Raw genomic sequence first — 22,329 nt, forward strand, 5'->3', positions numbered from 1 at the left:
GCGGAACAGAAGAGAATCGAAGCATTTGAGACGTGGTGCTACAGACAAATGTTGAAAATTAGATGGACTGATAAAATAAGGAGTGACGAAGTTCTGCGAAAATCGGAGAGGAACGGACTGTTTGGAAAACACTGACAAGGAGAAGGGACGGGATAATAGGACATTCGATATACATCAGGTAATGATTTCCACGGTACTAGAGGAAGGTGAAGAGGGCAAAAACTATAGAGGAAGACAGAGATTGGAATATATGCAGCAAATAATTGAGGAAGAAGGTCGCAAGTGCTACCCTGAGATGAAAAGCTTGGCACAGGAGACAGAGTTTGTGATGGAGCATGCCAAGACAACATGTCGACAGTCTGTAGAACATATTGGGTTACAAGAGTAGTACGTCGGCGATCGTTACCCTGTTCGAAATGACTCCCTCGAATGCTATTCATGAATGGCAACACAACAGGTCTAATCACCAAACTGACTTACTATTTTGCAGTTAGGGTGCGTGGGAGACTCCTGTTGTCATACAGAATCGCAGCCCACACCATAACTCCACGTAGAGGATCAGTGTGTTCAGCACACGTACAGGTTCGCTGGAGGCCCTCTACTGGCCTCTTTCTAACCAACACAGTGCTGTCACTGACACCGACGCAGAACTAGCTTACATCATAAAACACAACAGACCTGCAACCTGCCCTCCAATGAGTTCTCGCTTGTCAACACTGGAGTCTGCAAATGGCGGTGGCTTAGGTACAGTGTGCTACAGCGCGTCTGCCTCGGAGCTGTCCCTGAGGTAACCGACTTGCAGTTGTTCCTTGTCACTGTGGTTCCAACTGCTGCTGAAATTGCTGCTGCAGATGCAGTGCGATGCGACAGAGCCACGCGCCGATGGTCTTCAGTCTCGGTAGTGCGACGTGATCGTCACAAACACGGACTTCTTGCGACCACTGGTGGCTGCAGTTATTTACAGTGTTACATTCCTGACAAGACTTTCTGCAGTACCACGGGAGGAACATTTAACTACTCGTAGCCCTGTTACGCGACCTCGTTCCAACTCAGCGAGGTGTTGATAATGGCGTCTTTGTCGCCTTAAAGGCATTCTCATCTAACATCTACTCACCACATCCAATCTCAAAGTTAACTAACACTCACGACCGTTACAGCGAGTATGCAAAGCAAATCTGATATTCATCCTCATAGTGGCGCTGCTAGTGCCACTCTTACAGGACTGGTGGCGAATTTGAACAGATATCATCGTTCAAGTGCATAAACACGCCTACCAACATTCGTTTATGTCGCACAACTCCTTCTTAGTTTTGAGGATTTTTTTTCCATCAGCGTATATTGTCCAGAACTGTATTTTTTTTTCCTTCAGTGTATAATGTACCCTCTTGATTCCGCCCGATTTCCCATACCCCCTCTTATCGTATTTTAATCTGGTTATATCTTTTTAAGTATCTTGTTCTTCCACGTTATGTAGCTACTCCTCAAGGCGGTTTTAGGCATTTTATTCGCTGTTTCAACAGTTTAAGTTGAATTTGGCTTTGCTTTCCTAAGTATGCTACTTCAGTCCGCTTGTAATTTGTGTACGTAATATGTTTTATGACTGGTGGCTACTTACCCTAGTATGTTACTTCATAGATAATAACTATCCCCATCAACCCTGTCTTCTTCGCTTGTATTCCAATCTGTTACATTTCTTCTTGTACGTATATTTTCTTTCATATTAGTTACTTTCTGATTAAGATGGCTCTAAGTATTTATACTCTGCTGTACATTATGTTAACATTTTACGTAGTGCATTTGCTTTGTATACCGTTACTTGGTACGTTCCCGTGTTTATTTACAGGTTATCTCATGCTGCTTTACGCACATATACGCAAACAATTAGTACATTTTACTAAGCCTGCTTGCTCTTTCCATGCCATATGATTTTAACGCCTTTCTTACGCACGTTCGCAGTAAGCGCCACTCACCATAGTTTACCGAACACCAGTGATTGCATGCCGTAGTCAGTCGGCTTACTTTACTGGCCTTGTATGAGCCATACTAAACGTCTGCTGGATCCAGTGTCAAGTGTTTTTTATTTTAAAAGTGTTTACTGCAAAGCCCTACAGTATTTTGCTACTATCTTCAATTATGCATTTTAACTGTAGATATTTGTAGTTAACATGTACAGTGTGCTAGACAAGGACCTTTTCACTCCAGCGACCATTTTCGTCAATATATGATTCTATGAATGAGTAAGCTCTTCTCAACATTTTAATTTCTTGTGTTTCAAAAAATGGCTCTGAGCACTATGGGACTTAACATCTATGGTCATCAGTCCCCTAGAACTTAGAACTACTTAAACCTAACTAACCTAAGGACAGCACACAACACCCAGCCATCACGAGGCAGAGAAAATCCCTGACCCCGCCGGGAATCGAACCCGGGAACCCGGGCGTGCGAAGCGAGAACGCTACCGCACGACCACGAGATGCGGGCTCTTGTGTTTCAAATTGGTTTCAAATTGGTTCTTTCTCTATTTGGCATTTGTAACTATTTTTAGAATATGTTCAGTATACTTCTGAAGAAGACATTTCTCGAAACCATGGTAAAGGGTTAATACACTGAGTTACAAAAGTCATGGGGATACCTCTTAATATCGTGTCTGACCTCCTTTTGTCAGGTGTAGTGCAGTATCTTGACGTTGCATGGACTCAGAAAGCTGTTGGAAGTCACCTGCAAAAACATTGAGCCATGCTGCTTCTATAACCGTCCATAATTTCGAAAGTGTTGTAGGTCCAGGATTTTGTGCACGAACTGTTCCCTCGATTAGGTCCCATAAAACTTGGGTGACATTCATGTCGGGCGATCTGGGTGGCCAGATCATTCGCTCGGAATGACCACAATGTTCTCCAAACCAATCGCGACCAATTGTTGGAGGATGACATCGCACCTTCTCAACCATAACAAATGCATCGGTTTTGGGAACATGAAGTGCATGAATGGCTCCAAACGGTCTCCTAGTAGCCGAACATAACCAAGGACGCATTCCGTTCCATGTAAACACAGCCCACACCATTATGGAGGCACACCAGCTTCCCTTGTTGACAATCTGGGTCCAAGGCTTCGTGGGATTTGAGCCACTCTCGAACCCTACCTTTCACAGTCGTCTAGTGTCAAACGGACATGGTCACGAGCCCAGAAGAACCTCGGCAGGCGATGTTAGCAAAGGCACTCGCATCGGATGTCTGATACCATAGCCCATTAACATCAGATTTCGCCACACTGTCTTAACTGATACGTTCGTTTTGAGGTTATTTCACGTAGTGTTACCCGTCTGTCGTCACCGACAACTGTGGGCAAACGCCACTGCTATTGGTCGTTAAATAAAGGCCATCGGTCACCTGAATGGCTGAAATTAGGCTTTCTCGGTACACTCTTGACACCGTGGGTCTCGAATAACGAGATCCCTAATGTTTTCCGAATTGGAATGTCCCCTGTCTCCAACTACCATTCAGCGCTCAAAGTCTGTTAATTCCCGCCGTGTTGCCATAATCATGACGGGAACCTTTTCAAATGAAGCACCTAGGTGCAAATAATAGTTCCGCCATGGCACAGCCCTTTTATACCTTGTGCACGTGATGCCATCGCCATATATATATGTGCATATCGCTTCAAGTGTAAACCTTTAATCCTATAACAATTTGGCTGTTGTTTTCCAATCTTACCAAAACTACCTTAAGCCTTTTATTGGTACAGTATACAATTTAGGTTTCTTGTTTCTGACAGGTCAAAATAGGATTCATTTTAATGTTAAAGCATCCCAATACCTTAACTGTATTTAAATATAATGTTCATAACACAGACATGCACATTTTTCCTGCGGTATTATTTGGCGCGGTATTATTTAAAGACATAAAACCTGTAAATGAGTCCGCAATCATTTTTGGCACCTTATTTTCATAAGTCCGTCTTGATCACACAGATTTCTACATTTTACTACCGGTTTCGGCCTACTGCCATCCTCCTATTTGTTACAAAGATAATATTTATCTTTGTAACAGATCTGAGGATGGCAGTATGCTGAAGCCGGTAATAAAGTGTTCAAATGGTTCAAATGGCTCTAAGCACTATGGGATCTAATATCTGAGGCCATCAGTCCCTTAGACTTACAACTATTTCAACCTAACTAACCTAAGGACAGCACACACATCCATGCCCGAGACAGGATTCGAACCTGCGACCGTAGTAGGCTCTCGGTTCCGGACTGAAGCGCCTAGAACCGCTCGGCCCCAACGGCCGGCTAATAAAGTGTAAGAAATCTGTTTGATCAGGACTGACTTCTGAAAATAAAACGACCCAGCTTTTACATGTGTAATCATCTGAATTTGCTTCACAACAGTACACTGTAAGCTATACTTTTTTTCCTTCTGTACTTATACTTAGCATGTATAAGCTTTTCCAGTTCGGAACTCCTACACACCTACTATGTAAAGTTCTAAACAATTATTACCTCATTACGTACAAGGCTTTGTTGTATTTACAGTGTCAGATTCTGGCAGTGGTTGTTCTTCTATACGTATGAAGTCTCCAGTGTGCGTCTGTGTCACGTGGCTGTGATGAGTGCTTGTACAGTGTAATGTTGGATACAACGTGGAACTTGGCTCCCGAATATAGCCTATTCTCGAACAGCACTAACGAGGATTACACGGTAAACGCATTAATCCGATTTCGCATAAACTTCTCTCAGTGGAAGAGGGCCCAACATAAGCGAACACGTGCCCCGGCTTATCCGTAGATACTCGACCTTTTGTGAGAAAACGGCGGTCAACTTCTCTAGGTACTTTAAGCTCCTTTCACCGAGGAAGTAATTTAAGCGAAACCATGGCGCAGAGGTTAGCGTCACGGCTTTACGATTTTTCGCCCCATCTTCGAAACCCGCTTTTTAAAATTTCTCTCCTTTTCCTTATCTACCCACGCCCATAGGAGATTACTGCACGAATGTTTTCGAATGTATACTGAAATAATGTCGTCCTTATTCATGTGCTAATTTTATAGAGAATGAATTAAGAAGAATAAAATACAGTAAATCAATGAAAAAATTAATTAAAATTATTTTCGATGAAACTATTGATAGATAATCAATTGCAAGTTCCAGTTTTCGGAAAATCCGTTATGCGTAGTTTGTTCCGAAATTATTGCCAACGCGTGAAATCTACAGCAATATAAACAACCATTTTTCTACCGAGTGAGCTTCATACGAAGGAACGTGGCAGTGACAAACCTGTTTTCGAGCGATCCTCGTATTGTTCGGGATTTCTATTTTTCGGATGTTTCTACGATCGATATCATCCAAGGAAATGTACCAAATCTCCATCCCGAATGGACATGAGATTAAAATATAAGAATTAAGAGGTGATATGAGTATGAAAAGTAGGAATAGGAGAATTTAGAAAGATTATGGCACCTAAAAATACCGTAATACATACATTATATAAAAAAATGTACGACACTTGTTGTGAAACCCAGTTGTAATATATTGGTTAACACAACGCCCTTGTTGTGTTGCCTAACCTGATAAGAAACATACGGTTAGAAACATTCTATGGAAATTGGTAGACAAATGGAAAAAAGTAAATAAAATAAAGTAACAAAAAAGATTTTAAACATGGCTGAAACAGCAACTGTTGAAATTCTTCACGGTAAATGATGACAGCCGAAACAGTTGCAGGATAAAGATTTATTAAAATTCTTGACCACGATTTCGGTGTATCTAAATATACCTTCATCAGAAGTAATATACACTAAAATCACATCCTGCAATGGAGGTTCGTAAAACAATTGTGCCAAAGGCGTCGTCAGTAGTTAAAACACCATCTCCATTCATACAACATAATTATGGACAGAGGGCGATGCGAACACAGCTGCCTTTGGCGCAATTGTTCTATGAATCTCCATTGCAGGATGTGATTTTAGTGTATTTTACTTCTGATGAAGGTATATTTAGATATACCAAAACCGTGGTCAAGAATTTTAATAAATCTTTATCTTGCAACTGTTTCGGCTGTCATCATTTACCGTGAATAACTAAAAAGAATAATCCGGCACCGCTGAGCTTAGAAACGCTCGAGTACCTTCAAATAAGCCGAGACACGTGTTCACTTATTTCGACCCCTCTTCCACTGTTCGTAGTTTTTTGGATAATCAGGTTATGGCTCTTGTTGTGTTCTCCTCCCAATGGGAATTCCAAGGTTAACGTTAACATCTGACGCACGGATCGACATTAACAGTGTCACATACCCCCATATCATGAGACGCTGAGGTGGTATTTTGAATTCAAACCAGGACATTAGCATAAAGTCTTGTGATTATGAACTGTATTTCACCATTTCTCCTCCCCTTTTCGTCGATGAAAATTCATTGCAATGCCAAGATTCGGACCGGCTCTCTTCCAGACCAGCAACACTACAGGGTGGTCCATTGATAGTGACCGGTCTAAATATCTCACGAAATAAGCATCAAACGAAAAAACTACAAAGAGCGAAACTCTTCTAGCTTGAATGGGGAAACCAGATGGCGCTATGCTGGGCCCGCTAGAAGGCGCTGCCATACATCAAACGGATATCAACTGCGTTTTTTAAAATAAGAACGCCATTTTTAATACATATTCGTCTAGTATGTAAAGAAATATGAATGTTTTAGCTGGACCACTTTTTTCGCTTTGTGATAGACGGCGCTGTAATAGTCACAAACGTATAAGTACGTGGTATCACGTAACATTCCGCCAGTGCGGACGGTATTTGCTTCGTGATATATTACCTGTGTTGAAATGGACCGTTTACCAATTGCGGAAAAGGTCGTTATCGTGTTGATGTATGGCTATTGTGATCAAAATGCTTAACGGGCGTGTGCTATGTATGCTGCTCGGTATCCTGGACGACACCATCCAAGTGTCCAGACCGTTCACCAGATAGTTACGTTATTTAAGGAAAAAGGAAGTACCCAGGAACATGTGAAACGTCGACCACGACCTGCAACAAATGATGTTGACCAAGTAGGTGTTTCGGCTAATCCGCACATCAGTAGCAGACAAACTGCGCGAGAATCGGGATTCTCAAAAATGTCGGTGTTGCGAATGCTACATCAACATCGGTTACACCACGAACCATATTTAAGTGCACCAGGAATTGCATGGAGACGGGTTTGAACGTCGTGTACAGTTCTGTCACTGGACACAAGAGAAATTACGGGACGATGACAGATTTTTTGCACGCGTCCTATTTAGCGACGAAGCGTCATTCACCAACAGCGGTAACGTAAACCGGCATAATATGCACTATTGGGCAACAGAAAATCCACGATGGCTGCGACAAGTGGAACATCAGCGACCTTGGTGGGTTAATGTACGGTGCAGCATTGTGGGAGGAAGGATAATTGGCTCCCATTTTATCGATGGCAATCTAAATTGTGCAATGTATGCTGATTTCCTACGTAATGTTCTACCGATGTTACTACAAGATGTTTCACTGCATGACAGAATGGCGAAGTACTTCCAACATGATGGATGTCCGGCACATAGCTCGCGTGCGGTTGAAGCGGTATTGGATAGCATATTTCATGACAGGTGGATTGGTCGTGAAAGCACCATACCATGGCCGGCACGTCCACCGTATCTGACGTCCCCGGATTTCTTCCCGTGGGAAACGTTGAAAGATATTTGCAATCGTGATACTCCGACAACGCCTGAGAACATGCGTCAGCGCATTGTCAATGCATGTGCGAACATTACGGGAGGTGCACTACTCGCTGTTGAGAGGAATGTCGTTACACGTATTGCCAAATGCATTGAAGTTGACGGACATAATTTTGAGCATTTATTGCATTAATGTGGGTTTTACAGGTAATCACACTGTAACAGCATGCGTTCTCAGAAATAAGTTCACAAGGGTACATGTATCACATTGAAACAGCCGAAATAAAATGTTCAAACGTACGTACGTCCTGTGTTTTAATTTAAAAAACCTACCTGTTACCAACTGTTCGTCTAAAATTGTGATCCATATGTTTGTGACGATTACAGCGCCATCTATCACAAAGCGAAAAAAGTGGTCCAACTAAAAAATTCATATTTCTTCACTTAGTACACGAATATGTAATAAAAATCGGGGTTCCTATCTAAAAAAAAAACGCAGTTGATATCCGTTTGACCTGTGGCAGCGCCATCTAGCGGGCCAACCATAGCGCCATCTTCAAGTTAGACAAGTTTCGTTCTTTGTAGTTTTTTCGTTTGACGCTTACTTCGTGACATATTTGGCCTGGTCACGATGAATGGAAAGACCCTGTACACAGGAAACTCCTCTACGGGGAATCAGTACAAACAGACCTGTCAACCAACTCAGAGAAGGGCTACGGTGTTGCGTTACCTTGAAGGGCTCGTGGGCGGCGGCCGCAGCCAGCTGAGCCCGTGTGAGGCGCTGCTGTCGCCACGACACCCAGCTGCGGGACACCTCGGCGCGAACCTCACCGTTCAGCAGGCAGTACAGGACCGCCACCAGCAGGCCCTGCAACACACACAGGCGTATCTGTCGCCGTTACACTCACTTAGGCTCTCCTACTGACAGCGTAGCCATTTCTGGAACAACTCTGTTGTTGCTGTTGTTTTTGGGGAAGGAGACCAGGCAGCGAGGTCATCGGTCTCATCGGATTAGGGAAGGATGGGGAAGGAAGTAGGCCGTGCGCTTTCAGAGGAACCATACCGGTATTTGCCTGGAGTGATTTAGGGAAATCACTGAAAACCTAAATCAGGACGGCCGGACGCGGGATTGAACCGTCGTCCTCCCGAGTGCAAATCCAGTGTCTAGCCACTGCGCCACCTCTCTCGGTGGAACAACTCTGTGTTGATATCGACTTAGTGAGGAAGTAATAGAGCAGACACACAAAAAGGCAGTGGAACATACACGTCTGTATAGATATCGTTATGTGACGCTCTGCTGCAGACAGCAAAATCCACTGTGGGACAACTCTGAGCGGACACCACATTTTCCAGAAGGTAGTACGGAAGGATAAAGTTCTAAGAGTCAGAGCTTGGAATACCAGACGTTTTGACATGGTACGGACGATAGAAAATACGAAAAGGGAAATGGTAAGGCTCAATTAAGATATAGTGGGTGTCAGTGCAGTGAAATGGAAAGAACACAAGGATTTCTCATAACCTGTTAGCTTTCACGGCCGGCGTCTTCATTAATTAAAATTTCCGGGCTGAATTGCCGTGGTCCATATACAAAACTTTTTCTCTTTCCTGACGTTTCGTTGCCTACTGCAGGCAACATCTTCTGAGGTGAGTCGGCGACTGGCTGTTGGGCGCTGGAGGTCCCGCTTATATAGAGCGCTTAGATGGCGCCACCACCTGTCACCTGCTTTCGGCTTTAAAACTATCTCTGGCTAGTGTCATCTCTCTCGATTACAGGTAATCGATTGTCACTTCGTTGGTACAAAGTCGACCGCCATATCTTGTCTAGTTTTAATCCTTCTTATTTGTATTAAAATTATTTCCGTGTTTGTAGATCTCTATAGCTTCTCTATACATGCGAGTATAATAATGTGAGGTCCTAGCTATCACGTTTGTCTGACTGAATTTTATTTCGTGATCACGGTCTTTGAAAACGTGTTCCGCTACAGCTGATTTGTCAATCCGTCCCAATCTACAGTTCCTTTTGTGTTCCGTTAGGCGGGTACTAACACTCCTTTTAGTTGTTCCAATATAAACCATGCCACAGCAACACGGAATTTTATATACACCTTCGGTAGCTAAGGGGTGTCGTGCGTCTTTCACCGATCTTAAACTTTCACTTATGTTCTTGATAGTTCGAAAGATTGTCTCCACTTGAAACCTGGGCACAACTTTACCAATACGGTCCGTGATGATATGAATAAATGGAAGAAAAACTTTTCCAGCCGACGGTTGTTGTTGTCGTGTATTTTCGGACACTTTTCTTCTAGGGTGGAGTGCTCGATCTATTTCCTTGTCAGTGTACCCATTTATCTTGAAAGCTGTTCGCAAGAGAAAGATTAAAACTAGACAAGATATGGCGGTCGACTTTGTACCAACGAAGTGACAATCAATTACCTGTAATCGAGAGAGATGGCACTAGCCAGAGATAGTTTTAAAGCCGAAAGCAGGTGCCGAGTGGTGGCGCCATCTAAGCGCTCTATATAAGCGGGACCTCCAGCGCCTAGCAGCCAGTCGCCGACTCACCTTAGATGATGTTGCCCGCAGTAGGCAACGAAACGTCAGGAAGAAAAAGTTTTATATATGGACCACGGCAATTCAGCCCGGAAGTTTTAATTAACAAGGATTTCTGTTCAGATGAGAACAGGATAATATCAATAGCAGCAGAAAATTGTATAATGGGATTAGGATTAGATATAAATATGAAGGCATGACAGAGAGCGAGTCGTTCTCATCAAAATCGAATGCAAACCAATACAGACAACAATAGTTCAGGTATACACGCCGACGTCGCAAGCTGAAGATGAAAAGATAGAGAAAACATATGAGGATGTTGAACAGGTAATTCAGTGTGTAAAGGGAGATGGAAACCTAACTGTCATGGAGGACTGCAATGCAGTTGTAGGGGAAGGAGTAGAGGAAAGGGTTACGGGAGAATATGGACTTGGTACTAGGAATGAGAGAAGACCCACTGAGTTCTGCAAAACGTTTCAGCTAGTAATAGCGAATACCCTGTTCAAGAATGACAAGAGGGGAAGGTATACCCGGAAAAGGCCGGGAGACACGGAAGGTTTCAGTTAGATTACGTCACGGTCATGCAGAGATTCCGAAATCAGATACTGTATTTTAAGGCGCACCATGGTGCAGGTATAGACTCACATCAGTATTTAGGAGACATGTTTGGAAGAATCAGTGCCGAAAGAAGTGGAACATGGAAGTACTAAAGATTAAAGAGATACGACTTAAGTTCTCTGAGGCTATCGATAATGCGATAAGGAATTGCTGAGTAGCCAATGAAAGAACATCTCTAAAAAGAGCAGTCACAGAAGTTGGAGCCGGCCGGGGTGACCGAGCGGTTCTAGGCGCTACAATCCGGAACAGCGAGACCGCTACGGTCGCAGGTTCGAATCCTGCTTCGGGCATGGGTGTGTGTGATGTCCTTAGGTTAGTTAGGTTTAAGTAGTTCGAAGTTCTAGGGGACTGATGACCTCAGAAGTTAAGACTCATAGTACTCAGAGCCATTTGAACCATTTTTGAACAGAAGTTGGAAAGAAAAAAGTAGGTACAAAGAAGGTAACTCCGCAGAAACGCTGGGTAACAGAGGAAATACTTCAGTTGATCGATGTAAGAGGAAGTTCAAAAAAGTTCAGGGAAATTCAGGAATACAGAAATAAGTCATTTTGGAATGAAAATAGGACGTACAGGGAGCTAAGGCGGAATGGGTGCAGAAAAACATCTTCCACACCATTCCGAAGATAGCAAAAGCCGACAACTGCAGTTATCGCATAATCAGCTAAACAGCTCATGCATCCAATTTGCTGACAAGAATAGTATACAGAAGGACGGATAAGAAAACTGAGGAGGTATTAGATAACGATCAGTTTGGCTTTAGGAAAGATAAAGGCACCAGACAGGTCTGACGCTGCTGTTGATAATGGAAGCAAGACTAAAGAAAAATCAAGACACGTCCGTAATATTTGTCGACCTGGAGAAAGTGTCCGCCACGCAAACCAGTGAAAGATGATCAAAACTCTGGGAAATTTTGGTGTCACTTATTGGGAAAGACGGGTAATACATAATATGTTCAAGAGCCAAGAGGGAACAACAGGAGTGGAAGCCCAAGAACTAAATGCTCGGATTAAAATTGGTGTAAGACAGGGATGTAGCATTTCGTCCCTACTGTTCAATCTATAAATCAAAGAAGCAATGACGAAAATAAAAGAAAGGCTCAAGAATGGAATTAAAATTCAAAGTGAAAGTATATCAATAAGAATCACTGATGAGATTGCTACCCTCAGTGAGAGTAAAGAAGAATTTCAGCATCTACTGAATGGAGCGAACCGTCTAATGAGCAAAGATTATGGATTGAGAGCAAATTGAATAAGGACGAAAGAATGAGAAGCAGCAGAAATAAGAACAGCAGTAAACTTAACATCATAATTGGTGATCACGAAGTAGATGATGTTAAAGAATTTTGCTACGTAGTCTGCAAGTAGGACATAAAAAGCAGAGACGCACTGGCAAAAGTGGCATTCCTGGCCCCGAGAAATCTACTAGTCCTAACAACTTAATTTGAGGAAGAAATTTCTGACACTGTATGTTTGGAGCACAGTATTGTATTGCTAAGAGACATGAACTGTGCAAAAACTTGAAAAAAAAAAAGAGAATTGAAGAATTAGAGATGTGGGGCAACAGATGAATACTGAAAATTTTGTTGACTTATAAGGCAAGGTATGAGGAGATTTTCCGCAGAAACAGTGAGAAAAGGAATATGTGCAAAACACTGACGAGAAGAAGAAACAGGACGATAGGACATCTGTTAGAACATCAGGGAATAGCTTTCATTCTACCAAATGGGGCTGTGAAGGGTCAACACTGTAGAGAACGACAGATATTAGATACGTCCAGCCGATAATTGAGGACGTAGGTTGCAAGTGCTGCCCTGAAATGAAGAGGTTGCACAGGAGAAGACAGGCCACATCAAACTAGTTAGAAAACACGACTCAAAGAAAAAGAAGTCAGTTTTTTTCCTAGTACGAGTTCGATATACCTCTCGAACTGATAGGTGCGAAATTATCGGTTCTTGAAAACAAAAAAACGGCTGTGGTATAAAAACAGAAATGGGATAATTGGAGTGTCTCGTTTCGGTCATTATTTGTTTCATTCTATCGTTCATTTCGAATACCTACGTGATTTCAATATATAATTCATAAAGTATACGCTAATTAACATACCTAATTGTCACTTTGATGAAAAAGACATGTGGTCTTATTTCTGAATATATAGTGCACACAAAAATCCAGTTTTCACTGCAAACAAGCATTCTTAACTGCCGATCTTTCGTAAAAGATTGTTGATCAAGATTGTGCGATTAAAAAATTACAAATTATACACTCCTGGAAATGGAAAAAAGAACACATTGACACCGGTGTGTCAGACCCACCATACTTGCTCCGGACACTGCGAGAGGGCTGTACAAGCAATGATCACACGCACGGCACAGCGGACACACCAGGAACCGCGGTGTTGGCCGTCGAATGGCGCTAGCTGCGCAGCATTTGTGCACCGCCGCCGACAGTGTCAGCCAGTTTGCCGTGGCATACGGAGCTCCATCGCAGTCTTTAACACAGGTAGCATGCCGCGACAGCGTGGACGTGAACCGTATGTGCAGTTGACGGACTTTGAGCGAGGGCGTATAGTGGGCATGCGGGAGGCCGGGTGGACGTACCGCCGAATTGCTCAACACGTGGGGCGTGAGGTCTCCACAGTACATCGATGTTGTCGCCAGTGGTCGGCGGAATGTGCACGTGCCCGTCGACCTGGGACCGGACCGCAGCGACGCACGGATGCACGCCAAGACCGCAGGATCCTACGCAGTGCCGTAGGGGACCACACCGCCACTTCCCAGCAAATTAGGGACACTGTTGCTTCTGGGGTATCGGCGAGGACCATTCGCAACCGTCTCCATGAAGCTGGGCTACGGTCCCGCACACCGTTAGGCCGTCTTCCGCTCACGCCCCAACATCGTGCAGCCCGCCTCCAGTGGTGTCGCGACAGGTGTGAATGGAGGGACGATGGAGACGTGTCGTCTTCAGCGATGAGAGTCGCTTCTGCCTTGGTGCCAATGATGGTCGTATGCGTGTTTGGCGCCATGCAGGTGAGCGCCACAATCAGGACTGCATACGACCGAGGCACACAGGGCCAACACCCGGCATCATGGTGTGGGGAACGATCTCCTACACTGGCCGTACACCACTGGTGATCGTGGAGGGGACACTGAATAGTGCACGGTACATCCAAACCGTCATCGAACCCATCGTTCTACCATTCCTAGACCGGCAAGGGAACTTGCTGTTCCAACAGGACAATGCACGTCCGCATGTATCCCGTGCCACCCAACGTGCTCTAGAAGGTTTAAGTCAACTACCCTGGCCAGCAAGATCTCCGGATCTGTCCCCCATTGAGCATGTTTGGGACTGGATGAAGAGTCGTCTCACGCGGTCTGCACGTCCAGCACGAACGCTGGTCCAACTGAGGCGCCAGGTGGAAATGGCATGGCAAGCCGTTCCACAGGACTACATCCAGCATCTCTACGATCGTCTCCAAGGGAGAATAGCAGCCTGCATTGCTGCGAAAGGTGGATATACACTGTACTAGTGCCGACATTGTGCATGCTCTGTTGCCTGTGTCTATGTGCCTGTGGTTCTGTCAGTGTGATCATGTGACGTATCTGACCCCAGGAATGTGTCAATAAAGTTTCCCCTTCCTGGGACAATGAATTCACGGTGTTCTTATTTCAATTTCCAGGAGTGTATTTATCTATATTCTCGTGTTTTACACTTCCCGTAAATCCTCGTGAAACTTTCAACTTTGTTTTAAAATTTTAATCCCCATCGAATCGAACCCAAACTGATCATTTAGCACGCATACAATCTACCACAGCGTCACACTGCTCGTCGAAAAAATGTTTACCTTATTCGAGAATAATTAATGCGCTCAGATAAAGTAGGACACGATTTTCTCGGCAATGTTTGAGAGTTCCAATGCACCATTAAACATAAAAAATTACAAAAATTCTATTGTCGTAAGGACTTGCTGTCACAGAAAAACAGATAATGTGGTCACATACAAAGGTGCAGTTTAATAAACTGTCTGGGTTCATCTTACGTATAGGGTACGGTATACGATACCTTCTGCCTATTTCAGTACATCAAAACGCGCCGCCGTGCTCATAACGTACGCTTATAAAACACTGGTCAGCTGAAGAAAACCAGCCATCAGTCGCAATCAGATTTAATTATGGCCAACGTCCTTGTTAACTGTGATTGAGGTTGATGCACCAAAATTTTGCGATGAACAGCGCTAAATGCCGAGTTTACCGCGGTTAACTTATATTCGACGTTAGTGAACTTAGCCGTGAGCTTAACTCACCTCTGTCAAGAGGTAATACAGCAGGGACACCAGCCGGTCGTGGAAGATGCACGCTGGGGCACACAGTTACCCTCACATGAGCTGCGGCACTCAGAAAGATCTATCGTGCTGCAGTTCTGTGCGAACGTCGCGTCGTTTACCAGTTATTCCCACTGTCAGGATAGACAGCCATGGAACAACTCTGTGCAGACGACGTTCTTTCAGCGAACTGTAGAGCTGTGATCCCAGCACGTCACGCAAAATGTGCCTTCACGTCTCTCGCAGTTATTCCGCGTGATGCACTCCATCAGTCAAGAAAGATACATCTACATTTCTACATCTACATTTATACTCCGCAAGCCACCCAACGGTGTGTGGCGGAGGGCACTTTACGTGCCACTGTCATCATCTCCCTTTCCTGTTCCAGTCGCGTATGGTTCGCGGGAAGAACGACTGTCTGAAAGCCTCTGTGCGCGCTCTAATCTCTCTAATTTTACATTCGTGATCTCCTCGGGAGGTATAAGTAGGGGGAAGCAATATATTCGATACCTCATCCAGAAACGCACCCTCTCGAAACCTGGCGAGCAAGCTACACCGCGATGCAGAGCGCCTCTCTTGCAGAGTCTGCCACTTGAGTTTGTTAAACATCTCCGTAACGCTATCACGGTTACCAAATAACCCTGTGACGAAACGCGCCGCTCTCCTTTGGATCTTCTCTATCTCCTCCGTCAACCCGATCTGGTACGGATCCCACACTGATGAGCAATACTCAAGTATAGGTCGAACGAGTGTTTTGTAAGCCACCTCCTTTGTTGATGGACTACATTTCCTAAGGACTCTCCCAATGAATCTCAACCTGGTACCCGCCTTACCAACAATTAATTTTATATGATCATTCCATTTCAAATCGTTCCGCACGCATACTCCCAGATATTTTACAGAAGTAACTGCTACCAGTGTTTGTTCCGCTATCATATAATCATACAATAAAGGATCCTTCTTTCTATGTATTCGCAATACATTACATTTGTCTATGTTAAGGGTCAGTTGCCACTCCCTGCACCAAGTGCCTATCCGCTGCAGATCTTCCTGCATTTCGCTACAATTTTCTAATGCTGCAACTTCTCTGTATACTACAGCATCATCCGCGAAAAGCCGCATGGAACTTCCGACACTATCTACTAGGTCATTTATATATATTGTGAAAAGCAATGGTCCCATAACACTCCCCTGTGGCACGCCAGAGGTTACTTTAACGTCTGTAGATGTCTCTCCATTGAGAACAACATGCTGTGTTCTGTTTGCTAAAAACTCTTCAATCCAGCCACACAGCTGGTCTGATATTCCGTAGGCTCTTACTTTGTTTATCAGGCGACAGTGCGGAACTGTATCGAACGCCTTCCGGAAGTCAAGGAAAATGGCATCTACCTGGGAGCCTGTATCTAATATTTTCTGGGTCTCATGAACAAATAAAGCGAGTTGGGTTTCACACGATCGCTGTTTCCGGAATCCATGTTGATTCCTACATAGTAGATTCTGAGTTTCCAAAAACGACATGATACTCGAGCAAAAGACATGTTCTAAAATTCTACAACAGATCGACGTCAGAGAGATAGGTCTATAGTTTTGCGCATCTGCTCGACGACCCTTCTTGAAGACTGGGACTACCTGTGCTCTTTTCCAATCATTTGGAACCTTCCGTTCCTCTAGAGACTTGCGGTACACGGCTGTTAGAAGGGGGGCAAGTTCTTTCGCGTACTCTGTGTAGAATCGAATTGGTATCCCGTCAGGTCCAGTGGACTTTCCTCTGTTGAGTGATTCCAGTTGCTTTTCTATTCCTTGGACACTTATTTCAATGTCAGCCATTTTTTCGTTGGTGCGAGGATTTAGAGAAGGAACTGCAGTGCGGTCTTCCTCTGTAAAACAGCTTTGGAAAAAGGTGTTTAGTATTTCAGCTTTACGCTTGTCATCCTCTGTTTCAATGCCATCATCATCCCGGAGTGTCTGGACATGATGTTTCGAGCCACTTACTGATTTAACGTAAGACCAGAACTTCCTAGGATTTTCTGTCAAGTCGGTACCTAGTATTTTACTTTCGAATTTACTGAACGCTTCACGCATAGCCCTCCTTACGCTAACTTTGACATCGTTTAGCTTCTGTTTGTCTGAGAGGTTTTGGCTGCGTTTAAACTTGGAGTGAAGCTCTCTTTGCTTTCGCAGTAGTTTCCTAACTTTGTTGTTGTACCACGGAGGGTTTTTCCCGTCCCTCACAGTTTTGCTCGGCACGTACCTGTCTAAAACGCATTTTACGATTGCCTTGAACTTTTTCCATAAACACTCAACATTGTCAGTGTCTGAACAGAAATTTTCGTTTTGATCTGTTAGGTAGTCTGAAATCTGCCTTCTATTACTCTTGCTAAACAGATAAACCTTCCTCCCTTTTTTTATATTCCTATTAACTTCCATATTCAGGGATGCAGCAACGGCCTTATGATCACTGATTCCCTGTTCTGCTCTTACAGAGTCGAAAAGTTCGGGTCTGTTTGTTATCAGTAGGTCCAAGATGTTATCTCCACGAGTCAGTTCTCTGTTTAATTGCTCGAGGTAATTTTCGGATAGTGCACTCAGTATAATGTCACTCGATGCCCTGTCCCTACCACCCGTCCTAAACATCTGAGTGTCCCAGTCTATATCTGGTAAATTGAAATCTCCACCTAAGACCATAACATGCTGAGAAAATTTATGTGAAATGTATTCCAAATTTTCTCTCAGTTGTTCTGCCACTAATGCTGCTGAGTCGGGGGGTCGGTAAAAGGAGCCAATTATTAACCTAGCTCGGTTGTTGAGTGTAACCTCCACCCATAATAATTCACAGGAACTATCCACTTCTACTTCACTACAGGATAAACTACTACTAACAGCGACGAACACTCCACCACCGGTTGCATGCAATCTATCCTTTCTAAACACCGTCTGTGCCTTTGTAAAAATTTCGGCAGAATTTATCTCTGGCTTCAGCCAGCTTTCTGTACCTATAACGATTTCAGCTTCGGTGCTTTCTATCAGCGCTTGAAGTTCCGGTACTTTACCAACGCAGCTTCGACAGTTTACAATTACAATACCGATTGCTGCTTGGTCCCCGCATGTCCTGACTTTGCCCCGCACCCGTTGAGGCTGTTGCCCTTTCTGCACTTGCCCGAGGCCATCTGGTCAACTCTCTGCGAACGTCGAATCGTTCAGGAAGAGGCACAGCTGTTACACTTGCTTGCTTCAGTTGTAAACTGTGCCATAGCTATAGTAATAATCGATAGATGCTCTGCGTACAAGTTTTGTATCTTCGTCAGCCTTCTTTTTTCCTATCACTCGTTAGCTTTGTTTTTTCTCTCGCTTCGTTATGAAAAATATAAAAATAAATTTATCAGTGGGGGAACACCGTTTTGTCTTTGGAGGAAAATAAGTATACAGATATACATTTTATGATTGACACACATACATCATATATTTAATGTGCATTACATCAATAAATTACTTACTGTCTTTATCAGTGTTATTATTTCATTGTCACGATTCAATTAGTATAAATAGGTAGTTGTTCTCTGTTTCATAGCTGATTTGGCAAGTTTTAGTGTGGTGAAATTGTCATGTACCTATGTGATGGTAAAGCCACTAAAGATGTTGAATTCGGATTCCTTGTTTAATTCATTTGTGTTGATGAACTTGCATGTTCGTGATAGTTTCCCAAAGAGTATTGTAATATCAACTTTCAGCTTGACCATTTATGCTTCACCTTAATCATTCGTCAGTTATTACAGACAAGTTTTGACGCTAAAATAGATAATGCTTGTACTTCTTTAAACTCGACTAAAATATAATTTTGAAAAGACTAAAATATAACAAGACTAAAATTACAGTGCTTATAGAATAATATAGAAAAGAAGGTAAAAAATTAAAACGAGTTCATAATACCACTAAATGAGTTTTTATTTATTTGGGGTAGCTGAAAGAACGACTGGATGAACAGGAGGAAAAGAAACGACACATTAAGTCAGCATTTTTCTCGTAAAATAAACAGAAAATGTGATTCCTTTGAGTCTGAATCTGAATATTATTTATCGATGCATGCTACAAGATTTTTGCCTTATTACTGTGAGAAATGGACTTCTTAATGTAAAAACCGTTAAAAAACTGAGAGTCAGTGGTACTGGAAAGATGCGTGTTATAAATTACTGACAGATAGCGTGTAATGTATCAGTGAACAGACTTGCGTGAAAGACTTAATTAATATGGGGGCTCTTAGTTCGCGAATGGGTGTTGATGTATCGATAAAGTACTTGGAAGCGATACCGTAGGAAGAGAAGTCGACGATCAAGTGGAAGTTAGTTAAGTGACATCAGTAATGACACACAGGTGTGACATGGAGGAGTCCGTAAGAGGCTTTTATCTAGTAGTGACATTAAATGGCTAAAATTGACTCTCATGTATGAAACAGAGCACAACCTGTCGCCTCATAGAAAGAAAGGAATTTCATTTTAGCCATAGTGGGTAGCGTAGGAAAATGCTAGACTGTTACATGAATGAAGAACTTAACAATGAAGTCTGTCTACTATCTTTTCAATAGCGTATTTGCTTCACCATGATACATTTCGAAGTTTATCATCAACACGGGGAGAACTGGTTGTCGAAGGATCTTCACTGTGCTGTTAACAAGTCAGGAACGTCTAACTGCGATAGGTCGTAGTTAATCCTCAACAGTAATTTGCGAAGTTGAGTGTAAAGTACACAGAAATATCAAGCAAAATATGTATATTTTTGGTAAAACCTATAGTGTACCTCGCAGTAAAATAATTTCCACATGTTGTTTGCACTATTATCTGTACATACACAGTTTTGAGAATGACATTCCAAACTTGAAAGAATGCAGATTCCATGGATATTTTAGTGGTAAAAAGATATTAAATGATTGACATGTTAAACGAAAAGACTTACACTTTAAACTAATCATTTACCTAAATATTCTATGGAAGAGGTAATACATTCGCGCGTACTTCTCACTTGAAGAAACTAAACCTGAAAATCAGTATTACAAGCCTAAAAATATAAAAGAAAGAATTAACAGTCGTGTGATTTCATACAGGATTAAATAATGCCACACTTTGTAGGTATACAAAGTACAAAAGACTTTAATGTCAATAAACGGTTATTACATATGATATAAACGGCGTTGCTTCTAATATATCTGCTCAGTGTGTTAATATTTCCTCCGTCCGAAATCACATCTTTGTTAAATAATTCATATATGTTTCACATTTAGTAACACTAGTTCCCAGGTTTAACTTCAACCATTGACAAGAATTAACGGTATTAATAACTTTTCGTAGAATATTTAGGTAGAAGTTTCCTTACCGATAAAGTTATTCCATGTAAGATGTATGTTATATATTACTTTTGTACTACTGGAATATCAATGGAATCTTTAAAGTTCATTCATGGTTGTAGTAATTCATAATTTTTTATATAATGTATGTTCATGCAATAGTGTAAACAATAAATGGAAGCTACATTGCTGCAATGGTAAATGCACCATAAATCACAAGTATGCTATATGTTTTAAGAAAAACCTACATAAATTCTAAGAAATAGTCTTATATTTTCTAATTATTTACTAAATTTTATTACATGAATGCGTGGTTTTTGTTCTTTCGGACGAGTCAGAGAAATCAGACACCACATGCAACCCGCAGCTGTGATACATTATTTGTAAACTGAGGTCGGGGGAGGGGGGCGGAGGGCAGAATGGCATAAAAGATAAGGGGTTACTGACGTCAGCTGCATCGGGACACTACGGGGAACCAGCAGCGACGAGCAATATGTGTATCAGATCAGGATTCGAACCTGGGATCTGCTGCTTACTAGTCAGGTGTGTTAACCTTTGCGCCACAGTATTACCGCACCTGCGAGGCCTATAACGGCACACCTCACAGCCGACCCACATCCCCACTGAGTCATCTGCCCGCAGTCCCTGTCCATTCCCTCCGTGTTCGCTCATCTGAGATTCCCGCAGGAGGTCCGATTTACTTCTATGTCCGGACTGAGAAAGGTGGATCCATTGCCCATCTAGGCGGATCAGTTATATGAATTCTTGCTTGATGTCTGTTGTTTCAGAGTTGTCTAGTAACCAGGAGACTCTGGTTAGAATGCTGGTGTGGTACACATTTTCGCCCGTCGCTGAGGAATATCCCGATGCAGTGACTTAGTAATCCTTTCCATTTCCTTTCCCCCTCATCCACCTTCAGTTCACTTATAAAGTATCACAGCTGCGGATTCCGCGTGTTGCCTGTTCTTTCGCATTCAGACGTCACGCATTCATATAACTGATTCGCGTAGATGGGCGATGGATCCACCTTCTTCATTGCAGATGCAGTGGTACGACCGACCTCTGTGGGAACCTCAGAGGAGCGAGCATGGAGGAAATGGGCAAGACTGCACAGATATGGCGTTCGGTGGGGATGTGGATGGGCCATGAGGCGTCAGTTACAGTAAGACTGTGTCCCGGACGGCACAGTGGTTAATACACCTGCCTAGTAAGCAGCATATCCAGGGTTAGAATCCCGGTCTGGTACACATATTGCTCTTCGCCGCTGATTCCGCATAATGCCCCGATGCAGCTGACAACAGTTGTCCCTTCCCTTTCCTTTCTCCTCCCCTCCAGTTCCAATTTACATATTAGTAATTTTAAGCCATTATAATCTCACTTATTTCCTAGTATTTTAATAAGGACGCTAAAACATCAACATCGTGCCTCCTCAGATAATACTGTCATTATCTTCACCATCTTCATCACCATCAACCATCATCATCATCATCATCATAAGCGTGAAACCCTGTTCATGAAGATGTGCTTTAAAATCTTTGTTGGCGAATAAATGAAATGACAGAATATTGATTTTATTATTAAATCAAGTTTGCTGACACTGTCAAGCAGGAGGTATGCGGTCTGATGTAGATTTTTCATTTATGTTATGGATTGAAAACCCACCTGATCTTGACTTCATGGGTTTTGAATGTCTCACATAAATAAAAAATAATCATTAAATCTTCGAAAGGAATGGATGGTCGAAGAAATGCCTTCCATTCGTCCGAAGAAATGGCGGAGAAATCACAGATGAAGTCATTTATGGAGTCCGCGGGAACCGCGTGGTTCATGTTCG

General features: G+C 42.9%; 1 protein-coding gene across 1 annotated transcript in view; it reads right to left on the reverse strand.

Annotated features, from left to right (window-relative positions):
• LOC126160151 (secretin receptor-like) overlaps positions 1-22,329 on the reverse strand; it is a 166,406-nt gene that overhangs the window by 22,472 nt on the left and 121,605 nt on the right. The window contains exon 11 of the mRNA XM_049916888.1: positions 8,406-8,543. Within this exon, the coding sequence (XP_049772845.1) occupies positions 8,406-8,543 (138 nt within the window). The remainder of the gene's footprint in view (positions 1-8,405; positions 8,544-22,329) is intronic.

Source organism: Schistocerca cancellata, chromosome 2 (assembly GCF_023864275.1).
Source record: "Schistocerca cancellata isolate TAMUIC-IGC-003103 chromosome 2, iqSchCanc2.1, whole genome shotgun sequence".
Lineage (NCBI taxonomy): Eukaryota > Metazoa > Arthropoda > Insecta > Orthoptera > Acrididae > Schistocerca > Schistocerca cancellata.